At 36.7% G+C, this 22260-nt stretch overlaps 2 protein-coding genes and 1 pseudogene across 2 annotated transcripts; 1 reads left to right on the top strand and 2 right to left on the bottom strand.

Annotated features, from left to right (window-relative positions):
* The first annotated feature begins 3889 nt into the window (after positions 1 to 3889).
* Positions 3890 to 4755, top strand: LOC100523120 (E3 ubiquitin-protein ligase pellino homolog 1 pseudogene; annotated as a pseudogene).
* A 4142-nt stretch (positions 4756 to 8897) lies between these two features.
* On the bottom strand, positions 8898 to 9924 carry LOC100522928 (olfactory receptor 6K3). The gene is given in 2 exon segments (XM_005663227.4): positions 8898 to 8963; positions 8966 to 9924. Coding segments are annotated over 2 exon segments (990 nt in total). The 5' UTR covers positions 9890 to 9924.
* Positions 9925 to 17698: 7774 nt separating this feature from the next.
* On the bottom strand, positions 17699 to 18944 carry LOC100522736 (olfactory receptor 6K3-like). Its single transcript, XM_021090787.2, has one exon. It carries the CDS (start codon positions 18692 to 18694, stop codon positions 17699 to 17701), a length of 996 nt encoding a protein of 331 aa, XP_020946446.1. The 5' UTR covers positions 18695 to 18944.
* Positions 18945 to 22260: the final 3316 nt, after the last annotated feature.

Genomic DNA, 22260 nt, shown 5'->3' with positions numbered 1-22260 from the left:
GTATCCATGAGGATGAAGGTTCGATCCCTGGCCTCATTCAGTGGGTTAAGAATCTGGCATTGCCATGGGCTGTGGTGTAGGTCACAGATGTAGCTCGGATCTGGTGTGGCTGTGGCTGTGGCCTAAGTTTGTGGCTATAGCTCTGATTTGACCTCTATCCCAGGAACCTCCATATGCCACAGGTGCAGGAAAAAAAAAAATTAAAAAGAATACCTCCTAGGCTTTCCTCAAGTTTCAGTTCGGATGTTGCCTCCTAGCAGAAGCCCTACAACTATTGCTGTGCTGTCATCGCCTTCCCTACATTCACACACACACACACACCCTGGTGTATTTTCACCCATGTTTCCTACAGAGAACTTCTACCATAATCCTCCACTGTATCTTATTGTAGCTTGTTATTTGTTTAACTTCCCTAAATTATGAGCTTCTCTTAGGGCAGGATCAACTGCCTGTCATTCACAACCCCTAGCATGTACTAAGCACCTGGAAGTAACTTATTTTTCAATGAATAAGTTTGGATAAGATTTATAAATATAATTAAATCAAGAAAAATCCATGAGAAGGAAATTTGTAAGCATTTATATCTCAGACAGTTGTAAAATCTGAATAACTGGATGTTACTTCTGATCATAAATATGCAGAGCCCAGTGTTTCAAAGACAGAGCTTTCTCATAAACTGTAGTCCAATGTCAAAATTCAAGCCTTCCCAAAGCTTCACTAATTGACTCTTTAGAGGAAATAGGAAATGACTTCTTTCTCCCTAGACCTTAGGGACTTCCACTCACCTCTGCCAGGTATAGGAGGGGTCTTCCTTTTCTCTGGGTCTCTGCATTCTTAAGTGTTCTTTCAGCTTCCCTGGTAGGGTTATAATAGCCACCTTTAGAAAAATACTAAAGGGGAAATGAACTCCACTGAGGCTTCATCCCTTGGGAATAAACAGAAGGCAAGCATTTTCCCCTGCCCCATGGAGTCAATTATCAGAGCCAGCTGCAATTTTTTCTCATCAGATATCCAGATCAAAGGGCAATCAGTGCTCCCAGGAAGCGTACATATTCTGGAGGCCATCATTACCCCATTTCTTGTCATCATTACCCTTTAACAAACCAGTCTCCATTTAGATGTGAAATTGGAAATCTACCATAGAAAGAAGGGCCTTGATAGGATCCCATCCTTACAAACACTCAAGAAACAGGACAATATTGAAGGAGATTTACTGGCATGTCAATTATTGTGAATTGATTAATGAATAGAATAGAATAAAATAGACCATTTCTGTGAAAACATGTAATTTGGAAGTGAGCCATACTAAAGAAGATGGAAGAATGCCAAGTCATTTTCTCCAACAGCATGCACAAAGGCTTCCTTCCAATTGTTTCTATTGATTCTGCTGAACTCTTTATAGTTCCCATTTTTCACCACAAATATATTAAAGAATTGCATGTGCTTCTAGTATACCACTTCCTTCCATTCGTTCTTTTTGAAATTCCTATAATTTCTTCTCCCCTAGCTACCATGAAGAAATAGCTCTAGAAATGTTATGAATTTATGAACATAAATAAATGCATATCAATTTGCTGTCAAAATGTAATTCTTATATGTGTGAGAAGATTATTACCATAAGACAGTATTCATTCCAATGTAACAAAATACATATTTGCCATTCAAAAGCAAACTTTGTTTGTGGTAAGATGAGTAACAATAAAAATAATTTAAATTTCATGTGGGAAAGCAAATATCTGAAAATAACCATGAAAATGTGAGAAATGAAGGCTACTTGGGGAAATATTTAACTGCTGGATATTCAAATTACCATAAAGCTTCAATAACCCATCAATATTGTGTAAGGACATACATAAGCCAACAAGTTAGAGGATTATATAGCTAACCCAGAGGCTAATGGGGGAAAAATGCCGTATTTCTTGTAGGGAAAAAGTGGTATTTTATCACTGGAGAGGATGATTTTTTAATATTATCTGGGCATAAGTATATCCATCAAAAACAAAATAATGTTAAATCATTACTTTGTACTATATCCAAAAATTACCTAAAAAATATTGTCAAACAGATAGTAATTAAACAAAATATATATGAAGATATTTCTAAATCAAGATAAAGATATAAAATAATAAAGAAAAATATAGCGAGAGTTGGCTGACTAAAATTTATCCCCTCCGTAAAGGAAATAAATTTTTTTTCAGAAAAAAATATTTTAATGATATGTACTTTATGTACAAAAAGTTCACAAACTATAAATATACATTTCAATAAATTTTTACATTGTGAACATACCTGTCTAACCTCTACACAAATCAAGTATGTAGTTTATCACTTATTTCCAATTTGTTAACCTGTTTTTTTTCTTTTTTTTTTTTCTTCTTTTTTAGGACCACACCTGCTGCATATGGAAGTTCCTAAGCTAGGGGTTGACTTGGAGCTGCAGCTGCTAACCTACACCATAGCCACGGCAACACCAGATCTGAGCTTCTTCTGTGACTTACACCACAGCTCATGACAATGCTGGATCTTTAAACTTCTGAGAGAGGCCAGGGATTGAACCTGCATCCTTGTGGATATAAGTTGGGCTCTTAACCCACTGAATCACAATAGAAACTTGTTTTGTTTTGGTTTTCTTATCTTTTTTTTCCCTGTTTTTCTTTTTAGGGCTGCACCTATGGCATATGGTGCCAGGCTGGGGTCAAATCAGAGCTGCAGCTGCCAGCTTACACCACAGCCAGAGCAACATTTTTTCTCATAAATCTTAAGTCTATGGCTTTTGAAACATAGATAATGCAATGTATTCCATTTTAGTTAGAAACAGATTGATTTTTTTTTTAAGTTTTGTTTAAGGTAATTTCTTCTAACTGTTGTAAAAATGTTTAAATGTTTAAATTTCCTCAGGCTACCATTCTCTTATTTCTAGAATTTAAATTTCATTAACATTGCATTTTTAGGATTTAGTTTCCATGTAAACTATTCTATAGGACAATATCTTTTTTCCTTTGAATTTATGATATTTTCTCAAGTCAAAACTCTAGATTAGCTTTCCAGCATTCAAATCTTTATTTCTTCTATTGAATTTTCATATTTTCTAATTATTTTTATTTATCACTAATATTACATTACAAACCAGTACATTTCATACATTAAAGTCCTCTATAATTTCTTTATAGATTTAAATTTATAATATTTAAAAATATTTTTGTAATTCTTAAGGCAACTTATGACTATTTGCTATTACTAGCAGAGTATGCTCATCTTCAATGTACAGTAACCTTTATCCAACTGCTGCAGCATATGCCTGAAAATTCAGATTCCAATGTAGAGCAATGTAGACTTCACACACACACATACACACACACACACACACACACACACTCACTCACTCCTAAATGGCACATAGTACTAGAGAGTGGGATTGGGGCAAGTATGCCTTCAGAATAAGCAAACAGAATATAGATATTAAACATTTATTGGTCACCATTTTCTTCCAATTAGTTAAGAAACAGAGTTGCTGATCGTAGTATTTTGTGGTCAACTTCAGAGTAGTTTTATGTTATACAGAGTGGATCATGTTTTACGAAATTTTTTTGTTAGAAATGTATTGTATTTTGCAAATAAATTCCCTGGGGTTTCTCCTTTTGGTTTAAGTATCTTTTGAAAAACGTGCATCTTCTTGGTTGGTGAACACAGAGGGACTAGCTAAGAGAGAATTGCACTCAGAGAGGGCAGGGAGGACCCATGACCCACCCTATCGCCACACTTGCTCCATGCATATTTTCCATTTGGTGATTTGTAGGTTGTATCTTTTATAATAAACTAGTAGATGAAAAAATGTAAGTGTTCTAGGGCTCATGACCAGTGAACAAAGATTTGAAAAAGAGTCAAGATCATGGTTTCTTCTGATCAAAAAAATCATCTGTCCAAAGAACCAATAAAATACGGTGAACTCATTGTCTCAGAGTATAATGTGTGTTTCCCAAGTGGTGATAAAGGAAGGAGGAAAGTAGATTTGCTTTGTTCTAAGATCTAAGGCAAATGAGGAGAAGCATAACTGTGCTTAATGCCTGTTCTCCTCAGGCAGCAAAGGCAACAAGCAGCAAAGACCAGTGTAGCACAGCATACACCTTATCTAGGGTTCAGATGGTGATAACTAAATATGCTCGTGACAGCAATAGTGATGTTTCAGATTTGTCAGCTGACCAGAAGTCCCATTATTTTTTTTTAAACTGACATATTTCCTGGAAGTCAAAGTAATTCTGATACGCACTCAATGCATGCAAATCACTATATCAATATTTGCCTATAGAATCATAGGTGAATAGAATGTTCCCTTTACCTTACAGATTTATGCTGCAGGATTTGACTCATCAAAAAAACATCTTTCTGGTGGAGAAGGCTGCCAAATGGAAGACATCAGATGGGCAGATGAATGGTTGATTTGACCACTAATTACATTCTTGTTATGCATCCATGAAATAGGTTCACATAAGACTCCAAGGCTGGAATGTGGACGGAAGTATCAGTGTGTTGCAATGCATTCAGCTTGGTATAAAACCACATTAGCTCAGCAGAGAGGAAAAAATGGTGGAAATTGAATTCAATACATTATAAGATGTCTCTTTAATTGAATCCTGCAGTGTAACATTGTTGTGTATTGAAGACAGCATTTTTTACACTTCTATAGTATAGAATTTAAAAGCTTTAAGACGGGAGTTTGGTTTGGGGGTCATGAGCCACCTAGTTCTCCTTGCGTGACCCTGCAAGAAACCTTTCTTTGCTCAAAAAAAAGTTTTGGAGTTCCCATCATGGCTCAGTGGCTAACGAATCTGACTAGGAACCATGAGGTTGTGGGTTCGATTCCTGGCCTTGCTCAGTGGGTTAAGGATCCGGCGTTGCCATGAGCTGTGGTGTAGGTCACAGACGCGTCTCGGATCTGGCGTTGCTGTGGCTTTGGTGTAGGCCGGTGGCTACATCTCCGATTCAACCCCTAGCCTGGGAACCTCCATATGCCGCTGGTGCAGCCCTAGAAAAAGACAAAAAGACAAAACAAAACAAAAAAAGTTTTAAGACAGAAAATCAATGCAGTGTGACCTCAGAACCCTATAGAATTCAAAACAGCACTTTCTAGTATGAAAAGGAAAAATGTCCACGAAAACAACCATGGATATAGCGAAACTTCAGCCAAGTGCATTGCTAACATAATGGGGGAAACAAAGAAGAACAAGAGGTAAAATGTCATGAATGCTCTATGTGTAAGTCTATTAGTCCCTAGGCCCTTCTATGGCTTGAATATAAAGCCAGATTTTACATGGATAACTGCCTTCCAGAGAACACCTTTAGTTCATGTAGTTATTTTAGGTGTGTACAGAAAAGACAACCTCCTGGGCTTTTTTTTTAATTAAAGTATAGTTGATTTAAAATATTGTGTCCATTTCTGCTACACAGCAAAGTGATATATATATACGATTTTCCATCATGGTCTATCCCAAGAGATTGGATATAGTTCCTTGTGCTGTTCTATAGGACTTGGTTGTTTATCCATTCTAAATGTAATAGTTTTCATTAACTCAAACTCCCAGTCCATCTCTCTCCCCTCCCCTTTGGCAACCACAAGTCTTTTCTCCATGTCTGTGAGTCTAAGACAACTTCCTGGTGGTCCCAGTTTCCACATCTTCATGGTTCTCATGTTATCATGTGGCCTGGCCCTTTGGTACACATCAGTTTGTTGCTGAATAAGACCGCATAAGAAGTTTTTCCCAAGGGACCTTTAACAGACAGTTGTATTGTATTTTTTTAAATGTACAAGCTAAATGAGTTCGGTTTCCAATCTCTTATCCACATCACGTTTTCTCTGCTTTAGTTATTTGCATTACGATGAATAATTTTTAAAAACTCATAATAAATAGCAGCATTTTTTAAACAAATATGAGAAATTCAGCAAAGGAATTTCTGAAAGTACCAGATTTCTGAATTCTGAGTTTTGAAAATATATTTTATTTTATTTTTATTTATTTATTTTGTCTTTTTGCTATTTCTTTGGGCCGCTCCCATGGCATATAGAAGTTCCCAGGCTAGGGGTCTAATTGGAGCTGTAGCCACCGGCCTACACCAGAGCCACAGCAACGCCAGATCTGAGCCGCGTCTGCAACCTACACCACAGCTCATGGCAACGACGGATCGTTAACCCACTGAGCAAGGGCAGGGACCGAACCCGCAACCTCATGGTTCCTAGTCAGATTCGTTAACCACTGCGCCACGACGGGAACTCCTGAAAATATATTTTAAACAGAAAATGATAAAGTTAAATTTGATGCCTTAACTTCAGTATTTTTTTTAATTACACATCCTTAGCATTGAAAAAATATTTTGTATAACTGAGAATATTGTTGGCTCAAGCTAAGGTAGTTTACAGCGTGTTGTAAACATTGTAAAATGCAGCAACATGTACATTACTTTTTTGCCTATTTATCTTTATTATGGAAAATATCTTAGAAGTTTTTGATAGAGTACCGTATCAGTGGTGCCACATCCTTGGCACATTCACAAATGGTGGTTTAGTGAGCATAGCTCAAGGGTTTGCAATGTTAGGAAGATGGACAAGAGAGCTTCTCACCTCATCTCCATCTAATAATGGTATTTGATAAATTGGAATACTTTGCAAGCCAATTTTATATTAACTACTCTTGTGTACAATAAGTTCACAATATTTTTTAACCATTGAAAATCAGGGAAGTTTTATTCCTTAATGTTTTTCTTGGATGTATTACTATAGCAGAAATTTAATGCTAAGAAACATCTTACATATTTCTTCGAATATGCAATTTAATCTAGATTATCTATTTTTATCCTGTGGTAATTATCTGTTTTTAGGATCAGCAACATTTAGCACGTTTATTTTTTAAGACATAAGCTGTGGCTCATTTGCTCACTATTTTTAGAAATAATCATTTCTATGAGAGAAGCATAAATTAACAAGAAAGGAGAGTGACAATTTTCTTTTAGAAAAAGGAATGCTTAATTAGTTTGTCTGTATTTGTCCTTATCCAGGAAATGTAGAGATATGAAGCGTAAATGGTGAGAGTGCCCCCTATTGTTAACCTAGAGACTAGCTTTAACTGTGGGCTTGAATCCTGAAGAGAGCTGTCACAGTTTAACTCAAGTAAATGGTTGGCAGACAGGCATCCCTGACAGCGGTGTGGAAGGATATACTTACACAGCCTGTTTGTTCTCTAATTCCAGTAAATACATTGCTTTAAGAAGCAAGAGAAAGTTTCTTCCTGCTTCTTTTTTAAAAATGCACCACAATAAAAGTAGAAACTGTTGTACTATATCAAATCCTTTGTGACACTTGTAGAAATCAACACACTTAGATTTGACAAACTATATTTAAATATTTGATTTGTTTTCCTTTACTTTGAATAGTTGTAAAACAATTGATAATAGCAAATTTTTCAGTGGGGTAGGATAGCTTTATTTATTACATATAATCTAAGGTCTCTCAGTGGATTCTTCTGTGCCTGTGGTCCATTTTCTTTTCCAACATATGACTGCTGGAAACAATGCTAACATAACAGCTTTGAATTCTGGTTGCCAGTGGAACAAGAATGCATATATCCTGGGGGAGGCTACCATACAGCTGTGAAATGCGACCCTTGGCCAAGTGGAGGTTTCATTGACATATTTTTGTTTGCTTATCTGTTTTTTATTTATGATTAATCTGGTTCATGTTCAAAATCACTGGATACAGTTGCAAATTCCACATAGAACTGAAATTTGTTATTGTATTAAAAAGGCCTCCTCTCCACCCTTAGATGCATTTATCATCGGCCTTTTAATTTTAACAGTTTCTTTGTTAGGACAAAAAATTCTATTCTTATGGCAGATACAGGTGTAGCAGAAATCTATTACAGGCAATCACTAATGTGTACTTTGTCCTCAGTTTTTTATGGAATCCTAAATTCAGACTTGAAGCTAAGATGTCCCAATTTTACTTAGCATGCCATCCACCAAAGGAAGGCTAGGAAACAGACATCTAAACTAGCCCCTTGCTGAACAGAAACAGTCCAGATACCCATTGATCATTGATTAACCATTATCCCAACCTATGTTATTCTGTTTGGAATTTCCAACAATTTTATCAAAAAAAGATTACTTCTAAATGTTTCCCAAATAGACCCTTCTCTTGCCTGTACTGATTTTTTTTTTTTTTTTTTTTTTTTTTTTTGCCACGCCTTGGTCTGCAATCTGCAGCAGCTCAGTTTGCTTCAGAGGCACAGGTTCAGTCTCCAGCCTGGGAACTTCTATATGCCACAAGTGTGGCCATACCAAAAAACAAACAAAAAAAAAGAATGTTTAGCCCTGGAAAGGCAAGCAGTAAATAAAATTCATATCTGTGCATATTTGTAAATAGTATTCTACATTCTAGTTTTCTTATGAAAATGTCTGGCAATATTGATACTTTAGTCTTACTAAATATATATGCTTATTATTATAATGAAGAGTTAATTATATAATTGTAATTATAAGTATAATTTACTTCCATAAGTATGACTCTTGCTCTTTATTATATGTTTTCTGGGCAAACCTAATCAGGTTATCTATGATCCATAATTAAATAGAAAATATTCCCAAGATCTATTACCTGAGTAAAAACATAATACTTTGAAGCACATAGCCAGCTTCTGAAGTGCAATGCTAACCCTCTTAAATGGTGAGAATTTTTTCCTTTACTTACAACTTTTCAGAAGAGAAAAGAAAACTTTAACCCCCATAATAATGTTCTTGATGACACAGTGTATAAACACATTTTCCTAATAACAGGAAAATAATCAGGATGACAGACAGAAAGCTCAGTGTGACAAAGAACTAGGTGTGGAGTAATTTCATGTTTTAATCTTTTAGTGAAACATCAAAACAGTGAAAGGGGATCTACGGCTCAGAATTAAACTCCAGATGTGTTCAACACTTTTTGAAAACAGAAGAGTTTTCTAATTGCATTCTTCATGTCCTTGTTTCTCAGACTATAGATGATGGGATTGAAGAATGGGGCAAGGACAGTAAACATCAGTGCAATGGCTGTGTCCAAAACTGGTGGGTAAGTGGCATTGAAACGCAAGTACATGAGGGACACGCTGCCAAAAAATATCAGAAAAACTGTGAAGTGGCCTACACAGGTAGAAAAAGCCTTCTTCCGACCCTCAGCAGAAGGAATCCTAAAGATCACAGTGACGATTCTAATATAGGACAGGGCAATGATTAGGACAGTAAGGATAATGGCCACAGCGTGGATCACATCCTCGATCAGAATCATGGATGTATCTGTGCAGGCCAGACTCAGCACTGGGACCAAGTCACAAAAGATTTGATGGATTTGGTTGGGACCACAGAAAGGCAGTGTGGAAATCATCACGATCTCAGGAAGCAGGATGAGGAAGCCAAAGATGCAGGAGCCTGCAGAGAGCTGAGCACATAGACGGGGGGTCATGATCATTTGATAGCGAAGAGGGTTGCAGATCGCAACATACCTGTCAACGGCCATGGTGATTAGCAAGATCCCCTCAGAATTCCCAAGCGAATGGAAGAAATACATCTGCAAGAGGCAGCCAGTAATAGAGATGGTCTTCTTTTCACTGATGAGATTGGAGAGCATCTTGGGAATGGTGGCTGTGGTGTACCAGATCTCCAAAAAGGAAAAGATACTGATGAAATTATACATGGGATTGTGGAGACGGGTGTCCAGCCTTACAGCAAAGAAGATCAATAGATTCCCAATGACAATAAATGTATAGATGAAAAGCAAAGGAAAGAAGTACAGGAGACTACCATCCTGGGTCAGGGGAAAGCCAATGAAGATGAATTCAGTCACTGCTGATAGGTTTCTGCTCTCCATATCCCCAGCAGAACTACCTGTGAGTAGAGGAAGGCACACACCAGCTCACAAGGAAGTGAAGAGAGAAGCTGCTAGCTAAATAACTAGAATTAATAAGGAGTAACTTGAAAGTTTTATGTTTCCCACCTAATTCCATACTATTGTAAAAATTGACCAGTATTCTGTATTTTCTCACTTACTCCCCCAGCATCAAAATTGCAGAAATAGACGTCTCTGAATGTTTTCAATGGTAAAAAAAAAATAAATAAATAGTTAAGAGTATTTTCAGCCTAACTTCTAATGTAAGTATTTGCATTTAATTTGTTTGTTTCACCATGTCGGTGGCCTGAGGAAGTTCCCAGGTCTGGGATTGAACCCGAGCCACCATAGTGACAATGCCAAATTATTAACTTTGAGGTCAGCAGGGAACTCCAGGATTTGCATTTAAAATTAGGCACATAAACTACACTATGAAATAATAATTCAAAATATTTTTCTATTATACAACAATACATTTTAAAAGTAAGGAGCATTAAAAAAAGTAAATGCAATAGATGTTCTATTATTTTCTTTTCCCACCCAATTGGAGCATCTCGCACATTCCTCTTTGGAGATCTCTATTCTAGGACATTAGAATGTACACCTGGAGACTACACTGAAATTCCCATTAAGCCTATTCCTACCTATGTGCCTTTTGGCAAATTAATCTTTCATTCTCAAGTACTCATTTGCAAAATGATATTTAGAATTGTATCTGTTCATAGGGATACTGTAAGATTAAATACATATCTACAAAGGACTCAAACATGGCCTACCAGCAAGCTTCTTGAAAGTGTAATAAAATCCAGTCCACCATACCTCTCATTCTCCTTTTGCACTTGGCTCTGTGCTTCCTCCCCTACCATTCCACTCTTCTGACCATGTTAAGCAACACTGTCTGCTAACTATTAATGGAAACTAGCTCAGATGGTTCTGAGAATGGTTAGACATTTTGTAATAACAATGATAGTGTAGCATAATTCATTTTATAAATTCAAGAGTACTGTATTATGTAGTATTATGAATATTTCATACATAGAAAATAGTATAGTATATTACATAATATTAAATCACTGACTGTGGCCAGCACAAGTATTTATTTCCTATTTAATCCTCTAATGAGATAAGATAATTAACCCCATTTACAGATGAGAAAACTTTGGCATAGACCAGTTAAATATTTTCTCGGCTGTTAAAGAACAAAGTCAGAATTTAAATCCATGCACTTATATCTCATGTCACATATTCCAACCTACAGACACTTGGCTGCATCTGCCAATATGTGTAAATACATTTTAAATTATTAGAGAATATCAGAAACATGGTAAACACTTCAAAATATTGGGCACCTTTACACTGGAGTTTCTGTACTATATCTGTCATGTTGCATAATAATCATCAACTTGTTTTATCTTCTCTAGGATGAGCTCCTCCTTTAGAGCAGTATAGATTTAGTTTTTAACTCTCACAGCAACTAGAACAGAATTAGCATGTAAAATATTGTTGGTGTCAAAGAAATTAACTTGGAACCCGGCCACTGGGTGTAATTATATTTAAACCCACAAGATGGTCATAGATAATCCAACAAAGAAAGCTGAGGATGATTTGGAAGGCAAAGTATTCCATTTTGATGAGAGTACTAATCAAGTCTGGAAAAAATAACTTTGCAAAACATGACACCATACTATGTTAAATGGAGTATCCTGTTCCATACACATCTCTACTCAGTACCACAGCAGGTCGTTTCCTTCTAAACTTTCCTTGGCCTCTCACCCACATTCAAAGCCTCTACATTTCTTCAGAATGAAGTCTTCATGTTATGAGATTATTATTCCTGTGCATGGTGAGTGAACTCCTTCTTGCCAAGCCTAAATCTTCTGCACTTACCTCTGCCAAAGACCACAGGCACTCTTCTGTCTGTCCAGGTCTCTGCATCCTTGATATCCCTTAAGACTCTGGAAAAGCAGACTTGTAGTTATCTTCACAGATACCCCAGGGAATAACAGAAAGGGGAAGTGGGTTCCATAGGAGATTTCTCTCCTACACACAGAGAAGAGCATCACTTTCCCTCATGGGGTTAATTAGCAGAAAGCTTCTCACTGTTCTTTCTTCTCATTAGATTTCTAGATCAAAATTGTCAGTCGTTTGCTTTTTTTTTTTTTTCTTTTTTTTTTTTCCTGATTGCACTCATCTTTCTGACCATCATATGGTACTTTCTTCAGCACTATGGTCATTGCCTTGGCTGTGCTACTAGGGCACCATCTAAAGAACAGTTTTGTCATGGTCCTATTCTTCTGAAATGAGCATAGAGATGTAAAAGGCTTGAATGAAATATACTGACACCAGGAAAACATGTTGAATAAATATATAGTAGAAAATAAGACTAATTTATAATAATCATGTCTTTGGAATTTTGGGCCAATATTGAGGTGAGGGCACATTGCTATTTTTTTTCTCATGCTACCTACAAATGCATGTGAGTCTTTCCTACTCTAAACATTTCCCAATGGTCTGGTTGACCTCTCCATTGACAATCAACATCTCAGCTTTTTCACTGGATTATTCTGTCCTGCATGTGTTCAATCTACTGCTATGTTAAAAACTCTTAAATTCTTATTTTTTTGCAAAGCTAACTGATTTCATCATGTAATCTTCCAAGATGATTCCGTGATATCACATTTCAGAAATAAATATCAGATTTGGGGATGGCAAAACATACTTTCAGATCTTTTAATGACCTGGGGGCTTAATTTCCTTGTCTAATTTCATACATATTTTTTCTTAAAATTTAAAATTTTCAACTCTCATAATTACATTTTTAATAATTTAACATAGCATGATAGTCTTTTTAACAGTTTTGTTGAGATACAATTTGTATACAAAGAACCACACAGATATAATGTATACAGTTTGATGAGTTTGAATATACTTCAAACACCCATGACAACATCAAAATAAAGGTAATAGACTCATCCAATACCTTCCAGAATTTCCTTGTACCCCCTTTGGTCGTGGTTTGTTTGGTTTTATCATCTGTGTGTGTGTGTTTAACACTTAACACAGTGATCTACACTCAGCAAATTTTGAAGTGCCCAAAGCCATATTCTTCTTCTTTTTTTTTTTTTTTTTTTTTTTTTTGTCTTTTGTCTTTTAAGGGCCACACCTGTGGCATATGGAAGTTCCCAGGCTAGGGGTCAAATCGGAGCTGTTGCTGCCAGCCACAGCCACAGCCACAGCAACGCCAGATCCAAGCCGTCTCTGTGACCTACACCACAACTCACAGCAGCACTGGATCCTTAACCCACTGAGTGAGGCCAGGGATCGAACCCGTAACCTCATGCTTACTAGTTGTGTTCGTTAACCACTGAGCCATGATGGGAACTCCCATATTCTTAACTATAGGTAATATGTTATATAGCAGACCTCTAGAATTTATTCATCTGTCATGACAGAAACTTTATACTTAATGAACAACTTCCCATTTCCCTCACCCCTCAGCTCGTGGCAACTGTAATTGTATTCTCCACTTCCATGATTTTGACTATTTTAGATACTTCATATAAGTGGAATCATGCAGTGTTTGTCCTGCGACTGACTTGTTACCTTCAGCACAATGTCCATCAGATTTAACTGTGTTATTGCAAATGGCAGTATTTCCTTCTTTTTAAAGCCTGATGAATACTCCATTGTGTGCATATACCACATTCTTGAAATCAATTTATCTCACAATGGACACTTGGGTTTTTTCTGCATGTTGGTTATTTTGAATACTGCTGCAATGAACATGGAAGTGCAGCTATCTCTTTGAGATCCTGACTTCAATTTTTTCAAATATATACCCTGAAGTGGGAATCCTGGATCATATGATACTTCCATTGTTAATTTTTTGTGGAATCGCCATACAGTCTTCCATAACTGCTGAACCATTTTACATCGCCACAAAAGCTTCCAGTTTCTCTGCAACCTCACCAGCGTATAATATCTTCGGTTGTTTGCTGTCATCTTATCTAGAGTGAGGAGATATCTTATTGTAATTTTTCTTTTTTTTTTTTTTTTTTAGGGCTGCCCCTGCAGCATACAGAAGTTCCCAGGCTGGAGGTTGAGTCCAAGCTACAGCTGTCAGCCTATGCCACAGCCACAGCAATGCAGGATCCAAGCTGTGTCTGAGACCTATACCATAGCTCAAGGCAACACTGGATCCTTAACCCACTGAGTGAGGCCAGGGATCAAATCCCCATCCTCATGGATCCTAGTTGGGTTTGTTAACCACTGAGCCATGAAGGGAACTCCTTATTGTAGTATTGATTTGCATTTCCCTGATGATTAATAATGTTGAACATCTTTTTGTATATATGTGTTGGCCAAGTATATGTCATATTTGAATAAATGTCTTTGAAGTCTTTTGCCCATTATTATTTTTTTCCTTTTTATGGGCTGCCATATCCCAGCCACTTCTGTGACTTATGCTGGCACTTACAGAAATGCCATATCCTTAACCCACTGAGTGAGGCCAGGGATTGAGCCTGCATCCTCACAGACACTATGTCAGTTCTTAACCCACTGAGCCACAATGGGAACTCCTCCTTTGCCTAATTTTTAATTGAGTTATTTGAGGAGTTGTCTGGCTTTTGAGTTGTAGGATTTCCTTCTATATTTTAGAAATTATCTCCTTATCAGATATACAGTTTGCAAATATTTCTCCCATTCTGTATATTGCTTTTTCCTTCTGTTGCTTGTTTCCCTTGCTGTGTAGATTTTAGTTTGATGTAGTCCCATTTGTCTGTTTTTTTCACTTGTCTATTTTTTACTTTTGTTGCCTGTGCTTTTACCTGTGTCACATCCATTAAGTCATTGCAAAAACCAATGGCAGGAAGATTTTCCTCCGTTTTCTTCTAAGAATTTTACAGTTTTAGGGCTTGTATGAAACAGTTTCTTTTGATCTGATGATCCAAGTATTTACCTCAGGAATAATTTCCATTAATTTTGATTATTATATTTCTTCAGCTTTGTCTCTGATCTTTCTATAATCACAAATACGGCTTGTAAAATAAGTGACTTTATTTCCTATATATTCTTTCTTTGCATTTAATCTTTGGCTATTCATTTGGCTCCTTTTTTTCTGGGATATTTCCTTCAGTTTTTCTCTAAGTCATTATTTTCATTTTTTGCAGTACTCAATCTCTTCTTCTATATTTAATTCTATTTTACTTTGTTTTTTTTATTTTCCAGTGTCTATAATAGTAGATACTATCTTCACAAATCTCATTGAACATTTCAATTTGAATTATTTGAATTATTTTTAAAATTAGAGTCTGTTTCATGAAAGAGCATTTGATTCCAATCCTTAGATCTCTCTGTCTCTTTCTCAATCACTCTTTAACTTAGTATTTCAAGTACTTATTGGGTATTCATTAAACACAGTTAATAGTCTTGAAACACGCAGTGTAAGAGGAGACTAAAGTGATTTTAAAAATACTGTCTGGGGAGTTCCCGTTGTGGCAGAGCAAAAATGAATCCAACAAGGAAACATGAGGTTGTGAATTTGATCCCGGGCCTTGCTCAGTGGGTTGTGGATCTGGCATTGCCATGAGCTGTAGTGTAGGTCACAGATGCAGCTTGGATCTGGCATTGCTGTGGCTGTGGTGTAGGAAGGCAGCTGTCGCTCCAATTAGATCTGTAGCCTGGGAACCTCCATATGCCACAGGTGTAGCCCTAAAAAGCAATAAATAAATAAATAAATAAAAAGACTGTCTGTGTGTGTTTGTGTGTGTCTGTGTGTATGACTACATATATGGATACAAAAACTAACTGGAGAAAAATGTCAGTCTAATTGCTCATAGCAAATATGGAAGCATCTGCCATGAAGTCTAATATCAGTTATAGATAATTGCTGTTGTGCCAAGAAGTTGTGCTTTTCTGGTTTTGTTTTAGAAACCCGAGATTACCTGGGTATTTCATAACAGTTCTAACTTGTGTATTTCAGCTTTATTTTTTTGTACACATCTCTGAACACTCCTCGAGGGACAGCTCCACTGTTATTCAATTTGATTCTATTTCCTCTGTCCAAAGTTCCCAAGTGGATCATGGTTTCTCAGCATCTGCTTTTCCAAGATTTGATTTTTTTTTCATGGCTTACATGTAGAATTACATTCATTTAATCCCTAGGTTCTTTTATCATATTTCCTTGTCCAATATCTGGTAGATATATTTTATCTTCAGTTGGACCTCAAATGCACTCATACTGGGGAAACAACTCAAGTTTCAATGTCAATTGAGAGTATTCTCTTTTCCCCAGTACTTATAATATTTTTTTATTTTATTTTGATTTTTGTATGCTCTGATATTGTTGCTAGTTTTTAAATACACATCTTTGATCATTTCTGGAATATCCAGTAGACAGACTCACCTGATGCTTTAGACCCAATCAAATACATTATTATTTATTTTTTCTTAAAAGCAAAGTGATATATGGCAATTCAAGGTTAAAAAAAAAAAAAAAACAGCCATCATGAATTCCTTGGGCAATGCATGAACATATTTAAAAAGGAACAAAAGTGAAATCAAGAGAATTAGCTCAAAAAGTCTATATGTATATCTACCTATATCCATTGTCTATCTAACTAGACCTATCCATTTACCTATCACTTCAGAGTGTGTTTGAAACTTCTTTCAATAAAATAGTTTACTTCAATCAAATTGGATGAATTTAACCAAAACAGCCAAAGTAAAATGAACATTTAATTCCACTTAGCCACAGGAAAATAATAGGAACAAAAACACTATGAATAATAATCATAGATAAATATTCCTAAGCATGAGATTTTATTTTTAATATATAACTCTTTACTATAACATTCTTTAAAACATCCATAATACATGAAAGTAATTAATGACAAATAATAATAGCTAACCCTTATGTTTGCACTTGCTCTATTTTGAGCATACTTGCATAGAGCAATTCACTTAATTTTTATAATAATTATATGAGGTTCTACTTTTCATACATATTACTTTTACATCTATTTCATAGCTGATGAAACTAAAATGCAGAGAGATTAATTAATTTGTTCAAGTTAGTGTGTGGTACCAGTGAAATATGAACCTAAACCTCTTCTGCAGATCTTATATTTCTCACCACATATTTTATCATCTGCAGTTGTTACTAATTCTTATGTAATAATAATATAATTTTAAAAATATATTAGCAATAAAATTCATGTTTATGAACAATAAAATAAATACTAAAGGAAATGAATAACAATAAAATGAATACTCAAATATATTTTAATGGCTTAAATATAATATTTCTATTATTTATCGATCTGTGAAAGTCTAAACAGATAGTTCTTTTTTTTTTTCTTTTTGTCTTTTTTTTGCTATTTCTTGGGCCGCTCCCACGGCATATGGAGGTTCCCAGGCTAGGGGTCCAATCGGAGCTGTAGCTGCCGGCTTACGCCAGAGCCACAGCAACGCGGGATCCGAGCCGCGTCTGCAACCTACACCACAGCTCAGGGCAACGCTGGATCGTTAACCCACTGAGCAAGGGCAGGGACCGAACCCGCAACCTCATGGTTCCTAGTCGGATTCGTTAACCACTGCGCCACCACGGGAACTCCTAAACAGATAGTTCTTAATATCTTAATTGAATCCATAAATGGGATAATTTTACATGGAAAGAAGAATTGGGATAAGTAAACAGAAAATATCAGTATAATAAATGAATTACATGTTAATTTTATTATCTACTATGTTTGGGTAACATCCAAAGTGAGAGATGCCTATGATCTGACATTAACTTGCAGATGCATCAAACATTTTCTGAAGGCAGAGAAGCTTCTTAATTGCAATCTTCATATCCTTATTTCTCAAGCTATAGATGATAGGGTTGAAAAAGGGAGCAAGAACTGCAAACATCAGTGCAATAATTGTGTCCAAAATTGGTGGGAAAGTGGCAGAGAAACGCAGGTACATGAGGGATACGCTGCCATAGAACATCAGAAAGACACCAAGATGAGATGCACAGGTAGAAAAGGCCTTCTGGCGACCTTCAACAGAGGGAATCTTCAGGATCACAGTGATGATTCTGATATATGAGACGGCAATAATCAAGACAGAGAAGATGATGGCAATAGCATGGATCACATCCTCAACCAGAATCATGGATGTGTCTGTACAAGCCAAGCGTAGCACAGGTTCAAAGTCGCAGAAGAGCTGATGGATTTGATTGGGCCCACAGAATGGCAGTGTGGAAATCCATGCAATTTCTGGTAGCAACACAAGAAAGCCAAAGATGCAGGAGCCTGCAGAGAGCTGAGCACACAGCTGGGGAGTCATAATGGTCGGGTAGCGGAGAGGGTTACAGATGGCAACATACCTGTCAATGGCCATAGCAGTCAATAAAATTCCCTCCGAATTTCCCAGTGAATGAAAGAAGTACATCTGCAAGAGGCAACCAATAATGGAAATGGTCCTCTTCTTACTGATGAGATTGGAGAGCATTTTAGGGATGGTGGCTGTGGTGTACCAGATCTCCAGAAGTGAGAAAATGCTGATGAAATTATACATGGGATTATGAAGACGAATATCTATCCTGACTGCAAAAAATACAATGAGATTCCCCGTAACAATGAAGATGTAGATGATGAACAAAGGAATAAAGAAGAGGAGGCTACCATCTTCAATTTGGGGAAATCCAGAGAAGAGAAATTCTGTCACCGTAAAAGTTTGGTTACTTGTCACCATGGTCTGAGCAGCCTTAATTGCTATGTGTAGAAAGACAGAGTCCATTCCCCAGATGAAATACGAAGAATCAGTCCTTTTGGCTTATATAAGAATCAGAAGAAGAAATGCTTTAGATAGATGACTTACCTCTATCATTCTTGGACTCATTAAACAAATATTCATTTAGTACCTATTATGTGCCTACTAAGCACAATTGAAGATTTGTTGAATTCAGCAGTGAAAAAAATAGTCTCTACTTCCATGAAGCTTATATTCTAATGAAGGAGACAAATAGAAAGCAAATAAGATATTAATAATGCCATGTTTATAAACTGTAGTAACTGAAATAATGTAGCGGTACTAATACAATATTAGGGGTACTAATAAAAAAACATTTTATAAGAATTCCCCAAATCATTTTCAATCACATACCAGATAAATTCTCTAATGACTCTTTTTTTTTTTTTTTTGTCTTTTTTCTATTTCTTGGGCCGCTCCCGTGGCATATGGAGTCTCCCAGGCCAGGGGTCTAATCGGAGCTGCAGCCACCGGCCTATGCCAGAGCCACAGCAACGCAGGATCCGAGCCACGTCTGAAACCCACACCACAGCTCAGGGCAACGCCAGATGTCAACCCACTGAGTAAGGGCAGGGTCCGAACCCGCAACCTCATGGTTCCTAGTCGGATTCGTTAACCACTGAGCCACGACGGGAACCCCCTCTAATGACTCTTGACTATAGACTAGAATATCAAAACTTTTACTTCTTTTTTCTCTAATTATTGTAAAATTTGATTTTGCATTTTCTGGAACATCCTCACTTGCCAATATTCTGTTTCTTTATCAGACAATGGAGCGGCCTTGAGAATGGTTAGAGAAGAGGATAAGGCCCTAAGGCACACATGTCAAGGTGATACCTTGGTGGGAAACTATGCCCAGCAGTAGAAAAAATAAAGCTTGCAGAAATTGGCCATCACAGAAAGAAAGGACCTGTGAGAAACTGAGCAGTAGAAGATTTTGTAAGTATGAAGAAGGCACGGTACATGAACTATGAGCTCTCCCTTTGGAATCTGGCTCTTGAAGCCCTTTTTACTTAGGCTCCTAAAGGGTGAATCAATTAGAGATGTGAACACCAAGCAGAGGTTTTTAATGAATACCGAAGTCTCCCTATTCAAGTTTCTCAGTTGAGTGATAAATGAGGTAATTTCCTGAGAATAAGAATTCTAAGGATAGGAGATTTTGGAAAAATGGCTGAAATTCCTCAAGGGAAAAAAATGTGCAAAACTAACACATTCAGTGTTTTCTGTGATATATTCATGGTCTACCTAGGTTGGAGATCAAGTTTTGTTTCTCCCTTCATTAGTAGTCAGGAATCTAGCTATAATGTCTAAAATATTAAATGATGGCATTTACTCAATGCATTAGTTAGAGTAAGGTAGACTTCTGTACAAAAGAAAATCCAAAGATAATGACATAGGTATTTAGCTTTATGGATATGGGGGTTTCAGATGGATGGATAAGAGTGTCAAGACAATAAGGCATTGATAATTGTGTGAAAATAGTCTAGAGACTGAATAGTTCAATGAGGTTAAAGAGTAATTGTAACAGAAAGAAATCTAATTAATAAGCTAAAAGGAAAAGATCATATTCTTTTTTCTTTTTTCAGCTTCACTGACAGCATATAGATGTTCCCGGGCCAGGGATCAAACCTGCACCACCACAAAGACAGTGATGGATCATTAACCCACTGTGCCACAGCAAGAACTCTGAAAAGACCATATTTTTAAAGAGCAATATATTAGAGTTTAAAATACCTGGAATATTTACTGTGTGTCTAAAATCCTAGACATAGGAGAAATCAAAGAAATGAATTCAAGGTCATTTAGTACAAATTTATGAGACAAATTGTTAGGTGAGTCATTCCTGTGGACTTTAATGTCTTATAATGATCCAACTAAGTCTGAAGGTATCAAACTAGATACCAAAGAAATGATCTTTAAGTAGCAGGAATGTAAAGAAATATAGAATACTAATAAAACATTTTCTCTGGCATTTTCTTAGCCTAGAGAAACATGGAAAGTGGAAGAATACACAACTTTCATCTGAACAGGGTGTTGTTTTTAGAAGAGAATATACTTCAGTTAAGGAAGGAGGTAAATAGTGTAGACACAGAGAAGATTATTTGCCAAGGGTAAAGGCTGTTGGACATTCATAGGAAAGAATAGGAAGGAATGATACAAATTGGGATGGTAAGAACAGAGCTATGTTGGGATGAGAATTCTGGACAAATGACAAAAGACTCATATTAGATAATGACCAAATATGTTAGGATTTGAAAAGATGTCAAATATTATCTGTAATTCCAATTTAAAGATATTTCAATATTGACTCAGACAGTAACTTCCCAGGTTATAGGATATTTTTTGTTGGTAGCTTAATTAACAAGTCTTTGCTCAAACTTCCAAGCACAATGTCTAGGAAGAGAGTATTTTGTGCCTAAGAAAATCTCAACTCCAGGTAAATGAAATGTTGTAATGATCCACATCCTTAGCGGAATTATCAGTAGTAATTTTGACTTATCACTCTTGCAAAATCCAACACCAACTAGAAAAGGAGAGACATGCAAACCTTAGAAGCCCATCAAAATAGACTTGCCATTCTTGGTCTTATGGACCCTGCAGAGCTTAGAAAAAGTGAAGGGAGGGACTTGGAGAAACCCAAGAAAAAGGTAAGACACAGGGTTGACTTCAAATTCACAGAAATATTAGACTGGCCCAACACACAAAGGGAAAGAATCAGAAAGGAAAGAATTATGGTTGACACTTGACTGAAAGAAATTTCAATTGTGTAATAGTTTTGAATAAAGGAAGTGGATTTAAGAGTTTTCATGATAGGAATAAAATAATAGGGAAAAGAAGATCCCTTCTACTTTACCCTCCACCTAAAAAATACATACACACTGATGAACCTGATTCCTGGTGAAAAACCTGTGTGATTTTTTTTCAGGTCTAACCACAGGCAATTACAAAGTCTTTCCTAGGCAGTCTTCCCAGGGAAAAGCTGTCCTCTCCACTCCAAATATGGTGTACAACCAATGCATTGCAGTTTCTGAAGGGAGTTGCAGTCAAAGACTCAGACTCCTCTGGCAAGCCATGTTCTTTGCAGGTTTATATTCACCCCAGCATCTTCACTCCTTGGGCCTAGGTCCTCCTTAGGCACCTCTGCTGAAGCCTTCATACGGGAGGAGAAAGAAAAAACCTTGAAGACACTCTTCCCCATCCTGACTTAGTTCACTCCAAGGTCCATAAAACTGTTGGGACCTTCTGTTCAGAGCTCCTTCAACAGTGAAAGGACTTCCAAGTCTGTGCTGATCCACCTGGCCCTTGATTGGTTCTCAGTTTCATGGGGATATGAAATGGTGGGGCTTAGGGTCAGGGTGAGGAGTCACTACTTTTTCTCATCATGCTGTCATAGTAAGTGATATAAAGTTTCACTGTTACTTTCATTTGGGATAACTGTTGCTTTAAAATGGTTGTTTTGATCTACTGTTCTGACACCTGGCAGTTCAACTCTCTCTTAGCTCTGCTGAGCCCTGACACATACACATGAAGAGGTTAAGGAAAGGGTCAAAGAA

Source organism: Sus scrofa, chromosome 4 (genome assembly GCF_054392235.1).
Source record: "Sus scrofa isolate SSC_HxYL_T2T_F1_AM1 chromosome 4, Sscrofa_HxYL_maternal_Yorkshire_Landrace_v2.0, whole genome shotgun sequence".
NCBI classification, from domain to species: Eukaryota; Metazoa; Chordata; class Mammalia; order Artiodactyla; family Suidae; genus Sus; species Sus scrofa.
The sequence above is the reverse complement of the archived record's forward strand: the minus strand, read 5'-3'. Positions and strand labels throughout refer to the sequence as shown.

Excerpts from the sequence above, each read along its gene's own strand:
- LOC100522736 (XM_021090787.2), bottom strand. The coding sequence starts at position 18,694 with ATGGACTCTGTCTTTCTACACATAGCAATTAAGGCTGCTCAGACCATG.